The 21,458-nt window shown below is 43.3% G+C and overlaps 1 protein-coding gene across 2 annotated transcripts in view; it reads left to right on the top strand.

The window, feature by feature from the left end:
- Cmc1 (C-X9-C motif containing 1) overlaps positions 1–21,266 on the top strand; it is a 54,657-nt gene extending 33,391 nt beyond the window's left edge. The window contains exons 3-4 of one of the 2 annotated variants that reach the window (XM_051173602.1): positions 17,302–17,392; positions 21,010–21,266. In XM_051173602.1, the coding sequence (XP_051029559.1) occupies positions 17,302–17,392; positions 21,010–21,130 (212 nt within the window). In that variant the 3' untranslated portion in view covers positions 21,131–21,266. The remainder of the gene's footprint in view (positions 1–17,301; positions 17,393–21,009) is intronic. The other variant, XM_051173612.1, reaches the window with a different exon arrangement.
- Positions 21,267–21,458: the final 192 nt, after the last annotated feature.

The raw sequence follows: 21,458 nt of genomic DNA, 5'->3' as shown, positions 1-21,458 counted from the left end.
GGAGGAGAGCACAGCACACAGGCAGAGACAGCCGCACGCTGGCTTCTGTGACCTGACCATGGAAGTGGCATCATCTTGTCCAGATGGTAGCTGGACCTACCCTGTCCCCTCTTTGGGAGGCATTTGCTCTGGGCATGGGCACCGGAGCTGGGACCCCGGGAAGCTGCCTGGGCGCCTGCCTGCCACACCTTTTTCTCCTTCTGTTCCATTAATCATGTTTCCTGTTTACTGAACTGTTTTGTCTCATTTCTATAAAACCTTCTACTTGAATTTTGCCAATTCTGAGCTGTGTCTCTGCTGTATTTGTTAGCACTGTTGGGGATTTATTTTGGCTTTCAGTCTCTTTATCTCTTTTCATCTCACTTTTGACAACTATTCCTGGAAGTATACTTTGCTGAATTTCAGCTTTTAATAAGTCCTTACATAGTGTGACATCCGAGCGACGCTGCTTCCTTTCCTGAGGCACCGGTGCCTGCCGAGTTGTCCTGCTGCTTCTGAAGTGCTGTGAGCAAATGCTCTTTAACACCCGCCACCTTCTCCTGATGTCTGTCCTCCCTGTGGGCTCTTGTGAGGGCTCTGGTGCTCTGCCTACTCCTGAAGCCTGAGGGTGTGGGTGCAGGGGGCAATGCGGTGGTTTTGTTTGCTAGCCTTTAGGAAGGGTCTTTCTTTCCCCACGAGGGCACATTTGGCTTATCGTCTTCTAGTGAGTGTGGATCCCTGAAACATGACCTGCCCTGGGTGTTTTTGCCGAGCCTTGCCGGCGTCTCCTAAGGTGCGCAGAAGCTCTTGTACTGAATGGGTCTCTGTTTCAGTCCACGCTTTTCTGAGATTTCCTACACGCCTGTATGCGTGCCCTCGGCATTCTGTTGAGAATGAGGGATGCTGTCACTGGCGTTCTAAGAATCTTAATGCATCTGTTGAAGCAGCACATCCTAGGGGGTGGGATTGGGGCCGAGTTCTGAGCTCCGTTTACTCTGCCTAGAATCTATGAGGTGTGTGATATGTGACTCTCCTGTCAGTACAGTGAGTATGGTGGCAGCCGGCCAACTTCTGCCCTCTAAAAGCTCCTCTTGTTGGTTTTATTGAACGTTCACTTAGTGCCCTGCAGTTTTTACTCAGGGTTACCTCCTTCTTCCTCGTCTGATCTGTTCCGTTAGCACATGGGCTGTCTTTCTCCATCTGGGAGATTTCCTTTCTCTTTCAGTTTCACCCAAACCCTGTTGCCGGTTAAGCTTGGTTGGGTGTGCAGCTCAGTGACATTACCACGGTGTGTAGGATCTACCCTGAACTCTTACATTATTCCTTTTTTGAATGAATGCTGTCTATTTTCCCGCACATGCTCTGGGAGGACCTGTAAGACCTGCTTAGATGATGCTGTCCATTGTGGCTTGTCGGCTTCTCCAACCCTGACCACCTTCCATAACAACTCTATTCTCAATGTCAGGATCCATCTGAGGATGCATTTCCGGAAGCGAACTCAGATGGGCTGTGCCCCTTCCCGGGATTCAGCGGTGATGCTGAAGTTGCTGTTCCTGTTGCGTTAGGTTTCACCAGACATCGAGTCTTGTCGGGATTATCGGTTGACACTGCGCTTGTCAAATTTTAGGTTTTAAAACTCTTCAGTGCAGGAGGTTGCGTTATCCACGAGAAGTTGCACTGTCCATCCCCGCCTCCGTTCATCCCGTTCAGGAGTGTTTTGAGTCTTGAGTTGGTCCTCTCCTTGGTCTTATCTGCATGCATTTAAGCTTGCGTTGCTGTCCCCAGGGCTGTAATATAATGGGAAGGGGAGCACCGCAGTCTCCCGTGTCCCTTCTGACTTCACGCGGGTCCCTTTCCTTCTGCTTGTCTCTGTGCCGTGAGATTGGAATCGTGTTCATTCTGTATTCGGGCTCAGGGTGCATGGAATAGTGCATAGTGAAGACGTGCTGTTCCTTTGACCAAGCTGCAAGTAGAAGGCTTGCTTTGAGGGAGACAAGTAGTATCACACCAAACGTTAGCCTGACATGGGGTTTAAAAAAAAGAACTGTGAGAGAAGCCAGATCAGTGAACTCGGGCATGTTAGGTTTGGGGGGGGGTTTGCTTGTCAGCTGACAAGATATATAGCCTTCAAAAAATATACATAAATATATGTGTACACACACACACACACACACACACACACACACACACACACGGCTTTAAGTCCTAGTTTCTGGATTTTCAATAAACATACATCATTTAAAATTGTGTTTATTCATTATATGTAGGGGAGGGGAGGGCAGTGATTGTATGGAGGTCAGAGGATAATTTGTAGTGGATCCCAAACACCAAGCTTGGATTATCAGACTTGGTGACAGGCACCTTTACCAGTTGAGTCATCATGTCTTTTAAAAGTACCACTTTTTAAAAGAAGGTTGGAAGATGGTGGCATGTGCCTTTTAATCCCCGCACTCAGGAGGCAGAGGCAGTCCTGAGGATCTCTGAGTTCGAGGCCAGCCTGGTCTACAGAGTGAGTTTCAGGACAGCTGGGGATACACAGAGAAACTCTGTCTTGAAAAACCATAAAAAAAAGTAAATAAATAAGCAAGCAAGCAAATAAATAAAGTACTTCTTTAACTTGAGAGTCCATTCAATCCTGCTAAAACTGTGAGTTTTCTTCTCAACGCAGCTTTAAAACAGGTTATAGGATTAAATTTGACCTAGGTAGTCACGTCACAGGACTTTTCTCTCTGTCATAAGGCAGGGTGACAGTCAATATCAGGGTTCGTATGTGGGTGGAGCAAATCTCTAGGCAAATGCTGTCTGCAGTGAGGTGGGTGGCATTGCAGCACGGGAGTCTTAATGGCTGCCGACGCGAAAGACAGAAAGTGTTCTTCCTCCCTTGCTGTGTGTGCATGTCTGTACAGTTGCTTCATTTACTTAGAGAGTAGTGCGTGCAATGTGTCAAAATTCAGCATAGCTTGTCCTGTCTGTGGTGTAGAATAAATTCACGTCTACACTGTAGGACAAATACATTTTTATCCATCACTTCAGCTGTTAGGTGGGTTTGGAGAATGTTTTGATAGAGTTTACAGTAAGAGGAAGAACTTGGAGCAGTGGCCATGGTACCCCTGGCAAGGAGCTGTGGGGTTCCTATGGAGACTTGAGGGATTCTAGATAATTAGGTTAGGTATGGAAGCTGTCTGTGTATGGCTTTACGAACATGGAGTTAACCCAGCAAGCTTTGTCATTGCTCCCCAAACCCTAAAGGCTAAAAACCTGATAAGCTGGGTTTGTAAGAAAATTTGGAGATTGCATCATAGTTAAGACTATGATAGTTAAGAATATACAACTTTGTAGACGCCTTTTCCTTTTGAAAAGCTTTATAAGTTGGTGGAAAGTGACTTACGGGGGAACTATTGGACGGGCTTATATCCTATCCATGCTTTCCTTTCAGAGCCCCTACGCTCGATTGCAGTGTCCATGCTCATGAGTTCCTTGTTTATAGCTCCAATAACTTCTGGTGTCTACAGTCTGTTTATGACATGTTGCCATCTGATGGTTCCCATCAGGTGACAATTCCACTGGAAACCTGAATTTCTATTCCTTATGCACAGTAAGTGGACTGTGTTATACTGAGCTGAAAGTTTAATTAGACGGCATCTTATGTGTGTGTTTGATTCTTAAGATGGGAGCAAAGGGACCACTCCTTCCTTCCAATGCACTCTGTAAAAGATAATACTTAGCTTTTAGAGTTGGTTCTTGTGCGAACCAGACTTCTTATCTTGTACGTACTGAAAGGAAACCCCTCTAGAGAAATGTGAATTTTAAAAACAAATGATAGTTCTCAGCCCAGTACTATTTGTAGCTGGAATCATTTAAATCTAATGGGAGTATGTTGGGAATGTTTCTCATTCTCAGTTTCATACCCAGTACATCGAAGACTGAAAATAATGTGTGAAAGGAAACACAGCCAACATGAAAATCCCTGTTTCCTAAAAGTAAGTGTGGTGCTTAGCCGCTAAGTCTTTAATGGTTATGACATCACTGGGTATGTGGTACCTCAACAGATGTGATATTATCTGAAGGAGTTGTTTAACAAAAACAAGTTAAAACTGTAGCAAAAGGACTTATATGTAGACACTGAGTCCTGGCAATTAGGAATTAATCTGCTTTTACTTCACAAGCACAGAAAAATTCTCAATTGAAAATTAAGAAATGAATGGAAATGATATCGACAAGTTAAAGCCAGCACAAATCAGAAGTACCAGAAACCCTAGATCTGTTTAGAGTATTTCAGTTACTTTTAGAAATGTAATCAATCTCTGTAGCCTTAAGTCTTTGAGTCAGAGTTCTCCATCCTCCCTCTGTCCTGCCTATCGTATATCTTGTCACCTGCGTATTGCATGTCTGTTACACTACCCACCTGTGTTTTACAGTCCTGGGAACTAAATCCTCACTACTACCTCTTACTTGCTAGACAGTGTTCTGTCTCTGAGCTGTTTTTCCACACCTTCTCTTTAGAGATTTGGGTAGAGTAGGGGTTTTCAGAACAGGCTGTAACTGCTAGATCGGTCACTATAGCCCAGCAGCCAGGACTTCCAGTCCTCACTGTTAGAGATCCGGCTTTGCTGCTGCTGCAGACTTAGCTCTTAATTCTTTCGTTGCCTTGAAGAAGTTGCATCGATCTTTAGTTTCTGCTGTTTTTTTGTGTTGAAAAATAAAGCAAAGTAAGATGCAGTTTCTACATTCTGCTACTCCAGAAATATCCTTAGTGAATAATGTTTTCCCAACAGATTGCTTTTATTTCAAACCTTTTATTTTTATTTTTTAATAATTTATTTTTTTGAAGTTATAATTACACCATTTCTCACTTTTTTCCCCTCCCTCCAACTTCCCTGTCTATTCCAGTTACACACTTTAAAACTTATAGCCTCATTTTCTTTGGTGTGTGTGTGTGTGTGTGTGTGTGTGTGTGTGTGTGTGTGTGTATTCTGTACACTGCTACCTGTGTGTACGTGGTCTGAGGGCTGACCTTGTGGTTTTTAACAAATGTAGTCTTGTGTCTTCATCTTTACCTTCCCTTTTAGCTCTTGAGCACAAACCCTGCCTGAGTCCCACATGAATGGCTGAGGCACTTACTAGCGTTAATGGCTGTGCCTTTGCAATGGTTGGTGGAGTGGACTGTGGCAGGCTTCGGAGTCTAGTAGCCTCTCGTCTACTGTTACCTTCCTCATTGCCTCGTTTTCTTTGTAAATTGTTTGATTGTCACGGACAGAGTTAGACATTTCGGCATTACTGGCTGAGAAGTGATCTTGTTGGTTTCCTTGCTTCTTTACGTTTTTTCCTCTGACAGTTTGTTCCCTTGGAGGGCGCTACCTGGACAGTCCGGCTGGAAATGTATTGCTCCCTCCCTTTAACCCCGTCTCCCAGTGTCCCCTCTTGTGACACTGTAGCAGCCCACAGTGTCTACCTTTGAGAATAAGCTTCAAAGGACAGACTTCTGGTTAGTTTCACACAGCTGGAACACAGCTGGAGGGAGAGATACATTTGGCATGTATTTAACAAAAGAATGACCAAAGATGTAGAATTTGAAGAGGATAAGAAGTAGCATGCACTAGACCAGTGAGTGGCCCTTTGGTTCTTGGCCCCACAGCTAGGTTCAAGCCAACATGGGTGATATGGTCAGACTCTCATAAAACCAAATGGGGAGAAAAATGTTTTTATTATGAAGATACGACAGATGTTAGAGATGCTCATGTTCAACGTGTGTGTGTGTGTGTGTTTATTTAAACATATATATATACACACACACATACATGTATATATGTTAATATGTACTTTTTGAAGTGTTAGTTAATGTCAGAGAAGAGTATATTGTTTTTGTCCATGATATTTTTATGATCCACTAAAGAGTTGTAGGCTTTCATTGCCATGTACAACAGGTAAACCTAAAACAAAAATTACATAAGCACATGACCTGGTTTCCCTTTGTGAGTATTGGTGTTCTGTTATGACATCAGATTGATCTTGGGTGCTAGCAGCAACCTTTAAGCATTTCCACGCTTCATATCTAGTGGCTGCTCATATGTAAGACTTGGGTGTTATATAACAAGGGTGAGCAGGACAGTGATTCTTCACTCCGCCGACTTGTAGCTCCCACTTTGTCCTTTTTTGATGAATAGGAAATAGACTAAGACTGCATTGGGCTGCAAGGCAGTTGGTCGGGCTAGGGCTCGTTTTGGAATTACAATAAAACCCAGGACAAAGTAGGCCAGGAACAGATTGTTAGAAACCTGCATTATTCTCTCTTCCCAGCTGTTATAAGATGTAACAGGCCAGAAACTATGCATATGTTCAGTTACAGAGTCTTCCCATGAAAATGGCGATTCTGAGACTCCTTGAATGTGTTGTAACTGTGGGATATTCTACACCAAACACAGAAGATCTCACAATAACATACTCTGTTTGACATGGAAAATATGATCCTGTGATGTTCAGGCTTGTACATTTTAAGGAAGCTCTTTTTAGCCTAATGTCAGCAAAGCAGCTGCTGCTTGAATTTAGTTTGCAAAACACTGAATTATTCATTTCCATAAACAAAACTTCCTTAGTAATTATTTAGCATTAATTTATTTCTCTTTATTTCAGTAAACCCTGTTGACATCCTGGTTTAAAATTAAAAATACTCTTTGTGGAGTTTTAACAAGGAAGACTTTGTGACAGCTACTTTTTCTCCCTCTATTCTTATGGCAAAAAAACGTATATTTGGAGACATGAATTATATCTTATGGTTAATTTTTGGTCTTTTAATAAAGTTCTTAATAATACAGAGAACAGAAGTACAGTATTTTCCTTTAGTGTCTTCTGAGTTTTCAAGGCTCTCGTTGGCACTGATTTTTGACTTGTTAGATCTTAGTGTGATGCTTATGCTTGCACATTGATAGCACATATCGAGTCTGAAACCCTTCATTGTAAGTGCATTAGCAGTATTTTAAATAACTGATCGTTTGTATTCATATTGTTTGATAGACTATTTAGCAGAATAAAGAGGTAAAGTTTGTTGGTCTGTGGTTCTTTGAATTCCCTTATCTACAAGTGTAAGTTTATGAAGTTTAGAAATAAAGAATTGTACATTTTTACATTATAGTAAGATTTTATATATAAAATGAATATAACATCATTGCATTATAACGTGCAGTTCTGTTATATATTTGCATTGTATGTACAGCACAGTTTTGATTTACACTACTCAAAATTCTCAACTCTAGTAAACTATATTTAGCTGTAATTTTCATCCTAAAATTTTAAAGTTTTTCTAATTTTCTTCTAAATTTTTGAGTTTGCTGACAATCAAAACAGCCATTTCTGGTCAATAAACACATCAAATAATTTGATGTTACAGTTTGTCTTCATGTTAAATTTAAAGGAAATGAAGAAGGGTAAAGCCAATTCCACATTCTCTTATCTAACAGTTACCAGTTTGCATAAGGGTTTTCTTATTTGGGGATTTAGTGATTTCTCTATTCAACAAGGGTGGGTCAGTCTTTTTCTCTTTCTGGAAAGGTCACTTAGAAATAGTTGGCTTGGTTTCAGGTGTGTACCTGCCTTTTGTAAAGGGTAGTCACAGAAGAGTCACTGTTCACCAATTAGAAAAATTAGAAATATTCCTGGCGTGTCTTTTTTTTTTCTCTAAGAGTAATCGATCTCTAATAAAACTATATTATTAACTACTTGAGCTGATAAACAGCAATGTTTGTTTTAAAGAAGTCAAGTTTATTTTATGTCAATTTTCTATTTGCCCTGTATAAGATATATTTAATTACCTTACTTCATTTCTGGGTTCAGATTAATCAGATCCTGCTACATAGTGGTGCTCAAATTAGAATACTTTAATGAACTGTGTTACCCATGCCATGGTAGACTAGGAAAGCTACTCTTGGCATATTGAAGATGCATGCCTTTTATTTTCTATTGTAATTTAAAAGTAAAATCAGAAATATTGATTTCTACTTGACTGGAGAGATGATTTAGTTTGAATATCAGTCTGATGTTAATCAGGTGAGAATTAATTGAGTTGGAGGTATTAGATATTCAGTGCTGTTAACTGAGCCGTGATCAATCTACAGAGAAGCTTTCTGTTGGACTGTGCTAGAATTGTCAAACAGCTCATGCACTACAATGTAGAATAATCTTTTCATGTTCATCCTTCTATCTTCTTGTCTCATTAAATGCACCACTAAATTCATCCTATACACAGACTAATCTTTAAAGTGTAGAATGTTAATAAATCCTAATTTAATAGAAAATTAAAAGCATAATAATTTTGTCACAAAGTGCTTTTGTTGTCACAATTTTTGTAATATGTTATCTAGAGTCGAATTGTAAAGCCAAGTGATTAAATGCCTTCTTCTGAAGTATACTTGTAACATAAAAAAAGAGAAGGAACCCTATATAGTCTTATTCAACTGTTCAGCATTGGAAGACGTGAGCAGTACAGAATTATTTTAATGTTTACCTCCTGAAATAAAAATAGAGTCAGTAGCATTTGGTCGGTCTGAAATGTGGCATGGGCTTTTCATCTATTTTAAGAGTGTGATAGCAATATCATAAGTGTTGTGAAAATATAAATGGTGAGGTAACACCTCCATAGGACCTGAGCTTAAGTAGTAAAATCTTCAAGTGGACTGCAGCCAGAACTAAAGGATCGCTTTGTCTTGGTAGCCAGGGATAGTACACTTATTAAGTCTCATTAAATTCAGGGCTCTGTGGCTTTTCAGCCCCTTCCCCCAGTTTATTTTTTCTCTTCAAAACTGGAAGAGTTTGGATTTACTTACCACCAGGGTAGCTCATATTATTGTCAGATTTCTTTCATGTTGGCATTGGTGTGACTGTTAAATTAGAAGAAAGCCTACAGGGTGATTTTTGAGACTGTCTTTTTACCTGCAAATAATGCTTTTCACTTGAAACCACATAGACATACATTTCACGAAAAGGAATTTCTAAATTTGTAGTTGAGAACAAGTAGTATTTAAGGGAAGTAAGGTATACAGGGGAAACAGCCCTGGAGGGCGATGAATGGGAGGTTTTGCTCTCGGGGATTCCCACCAGGTGTTGCAAGACAGAGACTGGGAAAGGGCTGTAATGGAGAGGTGGCTGGTCACCTCATGCCGCTCCCTCACCATCTCCCAGCCTAGAGCTGCCTTTCTTCTTCTTCTTAAGTTGACACTTTGTTCAGAGTACCAAAACCCCCGACAAACAGTCTCTCTGGTCCTTGTTCCCCAGACTGTGGGTGCCCATGCTGAGAGCTAGCCCGAGCGGTGGCTCTGCCTTTTTCCTAGCCGCTGCATGCTTCTGCCCTGAGCGGTGACGGGCAGTGACAGTCTGCAGCACACTCTAAGGCGTTTCACTAACATCCTCTATGCCCTGGGCACTGCTGGTGGCACAACCTACCTGGGCTGTAACCCCAGCTCCTGGGGCGGGGCACAGGCAGGAGACACTTGGGTCCGGCAAGTTGACAGTGGTAGCCCCTCTCAACAAAGGAAAGGAAAAGAGTGTGGAGACCAGGGCCCGTCAGTCAGTTGCTCTACGTAGAGGCTGTGTGCTGTTTTGCGGTGTAGTGTTTTCATTTTGGCAGGTGGTGTTAGCGTTGGAGCTGGTGTTGACCGGGAGACACCTTGTTTTGAGAAGATAGGATATGGCTGTTGGTATGCTGTTCCTTTAATGAATACCTGTGCAGTATCCTCTATGGTTGTTCACAAGTTAGCTTACTTTAAGAAAGATGTACTAGTTGTCGTGCTATGACTGCTCCTCTGACTGACTCTGAGGGCTCACTGCCTTTGTGGACTCTGAACTGTTAAAAGCAGCTTGTTGTCCCAGCACTCGGGAGGCAGAGGCAGGCGGATCTCTATGAGTTCAAGGCCAGCCTGGTCTACAAGAGCTCGTTCCAGCATAGGCTCCAAAAGGCGCAGAGAAACCCTGTCTGGAAAAACAAAAGAAAACAAACAAGCAAAAAGCCTGTTGAATATTGGTCACACCAGCCTATTCCAGGTTGGTGACCATTCTGGTTTGTGAGTGCAGTTTGTCAGGTCCAGTGACGGGGTGTGTAAGGAAGTCGGGAGACTGACTCACTGATGTCTTGTCTCTGTTGCCAGGCTACTTCCTCAGTCCTCTACTTCTCATCACTAGTGGGTGCTCATGGGTGCCCCCGTCTGGGAGTCGCCTACCTGCGACCTTTGAAAAAGGCAGGGTGGTCAGGTGCTGTGCTGGTCTCCTGACTTCTCATGCCTTCCATTCCAGGCCGGGCAGCTCTGTGTTGGGCTCAGGCTGCCCTGGCCTGCACTGCGTTCACCCGATTGCGATTGTGTGGAGCGTTGGCTTTCGGAAGGGCTGTGTCTTCTCTGGTGTCTCCAGGGCACAGAGCAGCCCTTGGCTCCATTGTCAGTACAAACACGGAGAAAGCACGCCTGCTCGTCACTGTGTGTGAGGAAACAGTACCACGTGTAAAGGAAGCAAAGGGGATTGGGACCATATGGGCACACAGACATACTAAAAACATAGCAGGCCAGGAACTTCCTGAGCCCTCAGATTGTGGCTTTCCACACCCAGCACTGAGACAGGAGACACACAGGAAAACCCTGTGTGTGCATCAGCTCAGCTAGATCCCCCGCTACTATTTAGGACTTTCTCAAATTGCCATGTGACTGTCTGTTCATGCACCTCACCATTATGGTCCGTGTAGTCGTCGTGTCGCCCCCCCCCCCCCCCCCCCCCCCCCGCAGCTTCTCTCACTCCTGAGGCTTGCCCTGAACTAGCTTTCCAACTGATTTGGTTAACATTCTGACTGCCTTCAGCGGTTTTTAGAATGCTGGAATCTTTGTCCACCCCCATCCCCTTGAACTTTGTTGCTTCTTTAACCCTTTTATACCCCCCTCCCGTACCCAGATACAAAGAGACAGAGACATAATTACTACGTGATGTGTGATCTGAGAGTCAATATTAGTAATTAAGATTGAAATTAATCTCTCATCAGCCAGCTATCAAGGGAAATTTGGACTACTTGGCAAATTCCGTCAATATACTGATGATGTCGCCTGTGAATTCGTCATTATTCTGTAAAGTATGGTTGTGACCTTGTGGAAAGACACAAGTGACACACTTCAAATCTAAAATGCAGACTTGATCTTTTTAAGCTTATGGAAGGAGAGAGGCTTTACCATTGCCGTTCTGAATTTATTCCCCTTGGCCTCTTCAAATAGACAACAAAAGTATCGGCCTCTGTCCCTATAAATAATCCTATCTGTGCATGTAGGAGCTGTAAATAAACTAACTCATCAGGTTACAGGAAAAATAGATAAAAGGAAACAACTAGCCCATTATATTCAGTTTTGAGAAGCCACTTTCTGATGTGTAGAATTCTTGCTTAAAACATATAAAAGTATTTATACGGATTCTGCAGAATACAGACTCCGGGAGCTGGGGGTGGGTGGGTATCTGATGCTGTTTTATCTGTGGTGGAGACTAAGTTGTCGTTCAGTAAGAAGCCAGCACGCAGCCCTGATCCCCTGCTTTGTGACAGTAGCAGAGCATGCCCAGGCTCCAAGTCTTCACCCTCAGGCCTGCTAGTCTGCTGATGGCCTGAACGTTCCTACTGGGTGGTGAGCTCTGAGGGGAAGCTGTCTTTGTGGGACTGCAGTCAGAACCAGCCACCGAGTGAGCAGCCCCAAGTCCCTAACTGAGTGTGTGTGTGTGTGTGTGTGTGGGGGGGGTGAATGAGGGAAAGGCTAGCTATGGACATAAAGAGAAGAGAGAATACAATGGGGGGGGGGGCAGCAGATTCAGGTAATACTGAATCGCCCGGGGTTTATCTCTCACCACTCTTATATACCTGAACCAAAATGGGGAACACGGCATCATGTTTACTCAACAGACTTTTCTTCCTCACTTATTCTAAGGGTTCAGTAACCACGCCTTAGATTCAACTCTTCCCTAGCCTTGAGAGTCAGAGTAGCCACGCCTCAGACCAGTTCTGTTGTTATTTAGAATAAGACAGCCAAACACCCTACTGTTGGCTGACACACCTTTGACCTTCAGGTCTTATGACTTGCTGAGGACAGTTTTGAACTCTCTGCCCTTGTGCCAAGATGGAGTGCAGCCATCTTTATAGGTACCGACAAGCCTCGCAACCCTTGTTATCGTCATGGAAAGGAGTGAGAGGGGTCCAGTAGTTTCAGACTTTTTTCTCGAATTTAAAAAGCCTGGTTCTAGTCCAGTCTGTGCCACACTGTATGATCTTAAAATTAGGATGTTACCTATTTAAAGCCCAGTCTCTCCAACTGAAGGTGAAAATGGTGCCTATTTGGTGGAGCTTTTATACACATAAAGCATTTATTTAGCACAGTGCCTAGCACAGGTGAACAATCAGGGTTGTAGTCTCCATTGTTATTATCAATAACTTTAAGTGCCCTGTAGGAAAATAATCGTGAAATTACATGGAAAAACAGATGAAAAAAAAAAAAAAAGCCCTCATGTAAGCTAATAAATACAGTTTCTTCTGTGGAGAAATGAACCACTTTCATTGTATCCCATAAGTGCATCCATTTCATTGAATTAACAGGAAGTCTTTACTTTTTTTTTATTTCTTTCTTGACCAATGGGTAAATGAGTTGAGAGTTGTTTAGTTTCCATTAGTTGATAGGCTTTCTCTACTTTGTGTTGCTGTTGAACTCCAATTTTAAACCATGGTGATCTAATGAGAAAGCAAGTCTTAACAGACCAAGTATATGGTCGGTTTTGGAGAAGGTTCCATGAGGTGCTGAGAAGAAGGTATATTCTCTTATGTTTAGGTGAAATGTTCTTGTTTTCCCTATCTGTGGTTATTCAGAGTTTTGCTGGGTCTGCCTTGGCATCCATGATACAAGAGTTCTGTTTAGGTTCTTCTGGTTTTTAGAGTAGCCATTGAGAAGTCAGGTGTGATTCTAATATATGCTTTTATATGTTACTTGGCCTTTTCCCTTTGCTGCTTTTAATATTCTTTATGTTTAGTGTTTTTTATTATTGTGAGGGTGAGGGGACTTTTTTTTCCTGGGCCAGGCTTTTTTTTTTTTTTTTTTAACTTTTGTGGGCATCTCCTTCTTTAGGTTAGGGAAATATTTCTGTGCCTTTGAGCTGGGATTCTTCTTCTATTCCTGTTAGTCTTAGGTTTGGTCTTTTCACAGTGTCTCAGATGTCCTGGATGTTTTGTGTCAGGAACTTTTTAGCGTTAACACTTTCTTTGACCAATGAATCCATTTCTTGTACTGTGTCATCAACCCCTGAGATTCTCTCTTCCATCTCTTGTACCCGGTACCCTGTTGGTGATGCTTGCCTCTGTAGTTCCGTTCACTTACCCAGGGCTTCCATTTCCAGAGTCCCCTCGATTTTGTGTTTACTGTTTCTGTTTCCACTTTCAGGTCTTGAACAGTTTTATTCGTTTTCATCAACTGTTTGTGTTTCTTGGTTTTCTTGACATTATTTAAGAGATTTATTGGTTTCCTCTAATTTTTTGTTTTTTTACTCAATTTCTTTAAGGATTTTTTTTTTCATACCCTCTTTAAGCAGCTCTGTCATCTTCATAAAGTTACTTTTAAGGTTGTTTTGTTGTGCTTCAGCTGCATTAGAATGTTTAGGTCTTACTTTGGTAGGATTGCTGGGTTCTGGTGGTGACATACTGCCCTCTCTTTTACTGTGTTCTTACCCTGGCATTTAGGTTTGGGACGATTGTAGGTCTAGATGTTGATTCCCCTGTTTGTCTTTGATGGATGAGTGTTTTGTTCCTTGGTTCGTTTCCTCTCTGGTCTTGTGGCCCAAGTGGTCAAGGGTTCTTGTCATCGGTTTCAGTAGGTTGTCTCCGCTGGGGATAGGGGCCTTGGTTCCCTTGGTCTGGTCTGGCCTCTGGTAAGAGAAGTCTATTTGGGTCTCTGGATCTGGCCTGGCCTCTCTAGTACAGCCTGAATTGTTTTCTGGGTTACCTAGGATGAGTCTGGCCCCCGGCAGAGCTTCTGGGGCTGTCCTTTTGACTGGTGTGGACTGTGTTTGGGCCTATGACATCTGCAGGAGTTCTGGGGAAGGGTGGCTTTGGGGAGAGGATGGTGAGGTGGGAGGGGTTGGGGAAGCAGAACCCTGGGGTTGGGGACAGTCCAGGTGGGAGGCACCCCCTGCCAACTGAGGAGGGAGGGCTGCACCAGAGCAGTGGGGTTCCTCTGGGCTTGGAGGCAGGGCCCAGGGGCAGGGCCAGGGACAAAGGGGATAGAAAGCCTTGGCCTGGGACGGAGGGAGGGACACAGCTCTGCTGGCAGGCGGGTCACCTACAGTTATGGATTGTGCATCCTGGGCTTGCTTGGCAGAGGTTGAGGGGGCGGCTTTGGGGCCAGGGACTTGCTGGGCTTGGAGAAGGGTCACCAGGAGTGGAACCCAGGGAGGCGCAGTTCTATTGGCAGTCGGGTCCCTCACCCTTTCTGACTGGGATGGTGCGTCCTTCAGTGGCTGAAGTCAGCTGAGGTTGGGGTCAGGGCCCAGCAGCGGAGGGTCAGGGAGGAGATGAGTTGACATTGGAACAAAATCTCTCCCTAGACATTTCTCATTCATCCTTTATTATACATAAAGACTCCTTTATCAGTAGTTTATTATATGATAGTAGGTAGTTTCTTCAAGAGAATCTAAGTAAAGGTTGCATAAAATATATAGATGTCCAGTTTCCATGCTACACAGGGTCTCTCTGTGTAGCACTGGCTGTCCTGGAACTTGCTCTATAGACCAGGCTGCTTTGGACTCACACAGATCCGCCTGCCTCTGCTTTCTGAATACTGAGACTGAGAGTTTCATGCCTTTGGCATTTTACTGAAGAAGGTCTTGAGCACACATTTCATTAAGCTTTGGAATAACTTAATCTTTTCAATTTCATGTTCATTTGTGTTTGCATTACTCTAAGACATATTTAGTTAAATGAAATTTTATTTTTATAGTTCATAATTTTACTTCAATAGTTCTTAATTTCTAGTTCTCTTTTGAGTCCTCAAACTGTGTGTTGTTTCTGTAGTTCTCATTAATGTTCAAAGGTTGATAGAGTTGGGTGTGTAAACTCTTAAAGCTTAACATAAAATTAAGAGGTAGAAGCTATTTACTTTTAAGACTTTCCTTTCAGAGTATCATTTTAGAATCATTTGGCAGTATTAGCAACGTTATTCTTACACGAATATGTGCTAATGAAGGGAACGAAAGATCCTCTTTAAAATCATGTTGCTAAATGCATGATAGAGCCCTTATGTAACGTCTTGAGGCTTCAGGCCAGTTAGTTAATCCAGAAGAGATTTGGGCAAGGAGAACATGACTGTGGGCATCTCTCCCATGTGAGCAGAACACAGAAATGCTGTTTTTATCAGTTTCCTACTCAGGACACTTCTGTTCTTATGGGGAAAATGGATATTAAGACAGCGCAGTTCCCACGGGATGTGTGCTGAGCTGAGCCAGTGGAGTGTACCAGGCTTTTTCTTTGGGGCCAACAACCAGCTCCCAGATCCCGACACTGGTTTTGAATGCGAGGTCTAGCTTAGGTCCTTCTTGCTAGCTCATATAACTCTATGTGCCTTTCTGTGTTATGTCCTGTTTGCTTCATCTGCCTTTCCCGTTTTCTTAGGGGCGGGGGGGGGGGGGGGGCTCGCTTCCTCCCGCACTGCTGTGCGTCTTGCTTTCACTGCTCCTCTGTGTCTGCCTGGCTTCTGGCTCCAGGCCTCTCCCTTGTTCTCCCCCCCCCCCCCCCCAGGCCTCTTGCTCCTCCTATCCTTTCTTTCTCCTTCTATTTATTCTCTCTGTCTGCTAGCCCTGCCTCGCTATTGGCTGTTCAGCTCTTTATCAGACCAGTCAGGTGCCTTGGGCAGTCATAGCGAAACAGATGCAAAACGTCTTCTCATAATCAAACCAAAGCGGCATAGACAAAAGTAACACACCTTTGCACAGTTAAAGTAATATTCTGCAGTGTAAACAAATGCAACACACCTTTGCCTAGTTAAAATACTATTCCACAACAAGTAGAGTGTTGGATTTGTTATGTATGAATTAAGCTTTTGATAATAGCCACTGTGTTTTCCAAAAAGGCCTGGGAATTTGCCAGCTAGCATCCCCCCCCCCCCCCCTTCCCGGTAGACCTCAGGATGGCAGTGAGTTTCTGTTTCTTCCAGTCGTTATCTGAATAGACCAGTTTGGTGCAGTCATGTTGAGGTGTCTAGCTCACCTTTTATCACCAATATTGAACATGACAGTTCTCTTAAAGAATCCTGTGTCAAAGTGGTCAATTCTGTGTTAACTTGAGGGACACATTCCCTTTGAGGACTGCCCCTATCTCTTTATTTGTGATCATATCTTAGTGTTCCAAGTACAAAAATAACTGTGTAAGAAAAACAGGCATTCCAAAGTCAAAAGTAAAGGACATCTCAATATCCGTGTGACTGCCCCTTAGTGTGTCCACTGATAATGGGCTATCCTTACGCCTGCTTTGTGATTTGAGTTGTTGGAAGTTCTTGCTCAAAGGACACAAACAAAGTCCATTTGGGTTGATGTAGTTCTCATGCCCAGTTCATTTGTGTAGAGGACAGGCTACTGGAAGCACGTAAGTCATAAAGTCACAGCAGCCAGGACTGTTGCAAAGGGGGACTGTTGCAAAGACTCAGGCAAAGAGCACTGGCCTGTGGGGTGCAGAGGGGGCAGCTGCACTTGAGGCAAAGCAAGGGTAAGGCACAGTGGCCGGTGGCCTGGCTGTGGGTGGAATGTGGTCCCAGAGACTAAAGTGCAATGTAAAAGGCGAGATCGCAGGATGGAAATGAAACAGAGGACAGTCTGTCATTTTTATGGTGTCTTGGGACTTGGTAATGAACAAGAGCCCTGTTACTAGAAGTTAAGGCACATTGCATGGTTCTTTAGAAGGCAGAGGCTTTGATGGCAACCATCAGAGGGAGGTCTTCACTGAGAGGAAACATAGATGGACACCAGCCACACCTGGTCCTGGGAACAATCTTAACTCCTGGTACTGATTTCCCTTGGGATGTGCTCGTTTCCCACTAGGAAATCCTACAGAAGTTTCTATGGTCTGTGTGTCTCCAGGCAGCTCCCTGCCTTAACCTCACAGGCCCGCCCTCCCCCCGAGAACCTCTTGTACAGTGAGCAGCGCTCAGTCTGCCCTTACGGTGTACATGTGCTTTATCGAGCGTGGGATGTGTACCGTCTGGATGCTGGAGTCTAAGTGAGAGACTGTGTTAGAACTTTAAAGTCATGTTCATGTAATAAGTGTTTTTTTTTTTATTTTAATTTCAGATTTCACCAGATGTTGCAAGGACTCTGGAATCCTTATGGTAGTAAAATGCCGGAAAGAAAATTCTGCATTGAAAGACTGTTTAACTGCTTAGTAAGTAGTCAACTCAGGCTGTAGGATTGTACAGCAAGTACTTTTACTTGCTGAACCATCTTGACAGCACTGATCAATTCTTTTTAAAACAGCATTTTAATATCATAGTGATGAATATCTCACTGTTGTTACTCACTCTTCTGCTGTTGGCTTTGAGATAGCTGTGGGCATGTAGTTCTAGCTGGCTTGAGGTTGGCTTTGAGATAGCTGTGGGCATGTAGTTCTAGCTGGCTTGAGGTTGGCCCGACCCTTTTGCCGCTGCCTTCTGGGGACTGGGATTATACTTGGGAGCTGCCAGGCTCAGCTCCGTTCTGTAATTCTTGAAATGAGAGTGCAGAGTTCATCATGGTGGTGCACGCCTTTACTCTCAGCACTCAGGAGGCAGTGTCTGGAGATCTGTGAGTTCAAGGCCTGCCTGCTCTACAGAGTAAGTTCCAGGACAGCCAGGGCTACATAGCAAGACCCTGTCTGGGGGGGGGGGGTGGAGAGGGAGGGAGAGAGAGAGAGTTCATTGAATGTAGGTGTTTTTTTTTTTCCTTTTTAAAAAAATTATTTTATGTATAGGAGTGCTCTGCATGTACAACTTTATGCCTGAAAGGGCATCACTCCCACTACAGATGGCTGTGAGTAAACGTGTGGTTGCTGGGAATTGAACTCAGGACCTCTGGAAGAGCAGCCAGTGCTCTTAATGTCTGAGCCGTCTCTACAGCCCCCTTTGTTTTCATCTCTGCCGTTATGTGTTTATTATATACATTGTTGACAAATAATACCCCAAGATATTTTAGTAAGTTGTTAATTGATAGTTGTGAGATTTTAATTTTGGCAAGCAGTTTTTCAGATGCAGCCGTTGAAACATAAATGTGAGTGTGGTGTGCTATTTTTTAGGAGAGTAAATTAAAAAGTGACGCTTTTCTGAACCCCTCATGTATCTTTAAGAACAGGCTGTGTCTATGTTTTGTCACCAGCATTTAGAATCCCACAGCTGGGAGGGACAAGCTCATTCAAACCTCCAAGGAGACAACCCCCAATGGTTGGCATGCTCTTCTCTGAGGCAGGAGTCACAGCTGTGGTGGTTGCTGGCCAGGACTGCACAAGCCCTTCACTGTGGAGGCGTGGCTTCTTCCGGTCCTGCTCCCTAGTTTCTCTTCCTCCTAAACAGATGTTTTTGTAGGTCTTCGAGACCCCAAACAGACCACCAAGGAGCCGACTCTGATGCAAAAGCAAAGGTTTCTTTAATAATAACAACAAGTTAACTGTATTACTTCTGTCCGTGTCGGTGTGACACAGAGGGTGGAGCAAGAAAGACCTGGAGTGACCGAGGGGCAGGGAATTTATTGGGGTGGAGCAATGGGGGGGAGTGTCTGGGGTCCACAACAGTCTCAGGATTGGTGCACTTCTGGGTTTTGTGTTAATTGGTCAACTGGTTGCTATGGCCTATAGGCCTTCCCAGGGCAATTGCTATGCCCAGTATGTCACTGAAAAGCACATGAGAGCCCACCAGCTAACGTCTGATTGGTTCCTTGTATCTGACCTCCTACTGACTGGGAGTCAGGCAAGGTCAGGAAGCTCAGCACATGCTGCTGATTCAGGGGCGTACATTCTGCTGGGTCTTTTCTGCAGCCTGTCATGGCTGCTAAAGCAGTGGGCTGAGGGAGGTCCCTTCAGTGGCAACACAAGTATTTTATAGAAATGCAGTAAAATAAAGCAAAATTAAAGCAGCAAACACATTTAAAAGAAATAGAAATGAGCTTAGCTCAAGAGAATCCACAGGTTTGTCCTTGGTCCAGACTCTGGAGTGAAAGATGAATGAAAAACGAGGCCATGGCATTCCTAGGTGTAGTTCAGGGCGGTGGGGGAGTGGGACACATGGATGCGGCTCAAGTAGGGTCTGCCCTGGCTGGAGTCCTGAGTGCAACAGAACACACCTGCTGAACAGACCTTTTGGTCTGAGATGGTCGCCTATTTCCTGCAAGATCAAAACATTTGCTACACTGAGAGGGTGGAGGGATCTGCCCAGAGGTCGACAGACCACAGGAGGCTGGCACGGCGCAGCCTTCACAGCACCTAACCACACTCTCTGTGAAGGTGGACAGTAAGCAAATCCCTTATCCTTAGTTCTGCAAGGGGTGCATAGCTTTGCCTTGCTGCTTACTCCCAGCAAAGAACATTGTTCTCTGCCTCCTGGAACTACCTTGATCCACAGAGACACAACTGTAAAAGATAACTCTGCTGTCACTGTTCATCACTGATGACTAAAGTTGTGACCCCAGATGTGCAAGAGGAAAGAAACACATGTCCAAAACCCAAAATGGTTGGACTTTAGAGATTTATTAACTATACAAGCTTGGCCTTTAATTTAGGCTTGTCCCCCAATTAGGTCTTAGAACCTAATTAACTTGTTTCTATTAATCAGTGTTTTGCCATGTTGCTTTTTTACTTGTCTTTTATTCTGTATGTCCGACTACCTCCATGTCTGACTGGGGTCTCCTTATAGACCTAGATTCATTCCAGGTTTCTCTCTCTGCCTAGGTGCCTTGCTTAAGGCGTCTGCCTAGCTATTGATCATTCGGCTTTTTATTAAAACAATCACAGTGGCACATCTTCATGCAGTGTAAACAAATATATCCCAACAGGCTACACATTTCCTTACTCCTCAATCTTGTTTCCCTTAAGCTATTTCTTAGAAGTTTGTTTCTTTGGGTTCTGTTAAGAATCTTAAATCTAAGTGTAATTTATACCCATGGATCGAATCACCACAGATCTCATTGTTTTGTTTTCTCTCATGCCCTAATTGGAACTTTTTTGTTGTTGCTCAGACGGTTGTGTTGCTTGAATTATAGTTTTCTATAGTCTGGAGTCATTACCTAACTAACTCTAGTTATTTACCAAATCGTCCCCCCTCCCCCCATTGCATCCCTACATCTTTTCCTTTGGGCTAGCAGAGGCCCACATCATTTCTTGAATGAATTTTAGTGATCCAGCTTTAAAAACCTTGGTGTCCCTTTCAGCCAGCCTGCCACACACTGCCAATCATTCAGGATTCTTCAGTTTGCAGTTAGTCCTGTCTTACTGCTTTTGGGATAGATTGTTAGAGTTTGGCGTAAGTGGTCCATCATAACTAGGTTCCTGTGCACTCTGCTTCTTGGGTTCTTTCTGCTGTGAGCACAATCCACTTTGTTTGGTTCAAGTTACCAGCCCACTTGAAGTGTCTTGCGTGTCTCCCTGTCCCCTCATATGTGCCTTTCTACATGCCCTTTTGTTGGCCTTGCAGAGCTCAAGCGTGTTCTCACGATCCCTCCTCTTCCTCATGTTTCCCTATGTTCATCTTTGTACTTTCTGTATTTGTCCTAGTCCAGCCCTTGTCTGTTAAGCCATGAGCTCCTGGAACGTAACGTCATTTGTTGTTCTATGATAACACTGAACTTAAGACTTTTATCTCACTATATACTTTATTAATTAGAAACTTTTAAAAATCTTTTACTTGTTCATTAATGTTTATTGTGCCTTGGTAACTATTCCTGAAAGTGAACTTCTCAAGATTGAATCTCATGAATATCTGAATGTTATTGAAACTTATATTGCATTTATTTTAAAATATTTTAATTTATTCCTTGTAGTTATAATGATCCAGCCTTCTATGAAGAATGCAAACTGGAATATCTCAAGGAAAGGGAAGAATTCAGAAAAACCGGAGTTCCTACCAAGAAGAGGCTACAAAAACTTCCTACAAGCATGTAGGCAAATAGTGAGTCAGGAAGCCACATCTTATGGAAGCCACTTGTAATGTGTCAGAAATGATGGACTGAAACAATGTTTGCTCACCCTAATCATGAAAATACTGATTCTTTTTTATGAAATAAAAATCTACTTCAGAGTTCTAGTTTATTAAATATGGGATAAGAGGAAAACTAAAAGGGATGTTTTCCTGGTATTTTTTTTTTTTTTTCTTTTCTTTTAAAACCATGTTCTTCTACAACTCTGACTGACTGCAATCACAGTGTATGGTACTTTCTCCTGATTATGTAGTCTGATGGCTAGTGTAGGATGAAAGTACTAGACTGCACAG

The sequence above is a fragment of the Phodopus roborovskii genome, unplaced genomic scaffold (assembly GCF_943737965.1).
Source record: "Phodopus roborovskii unplaced genomic scaffold, PHOROB, whole genome shotgun sequence".
Classification (NCBI taxonomy): domain Eukaryota; kingdom Metazoa; phylum Chordata; class Mammalia; order Rodentia; family Cricetidae; genus Phodopus; species Phodopus roborovskii.
This window is presented reverse-complemented; position numbering and strand designations above follow the sequence as displayed.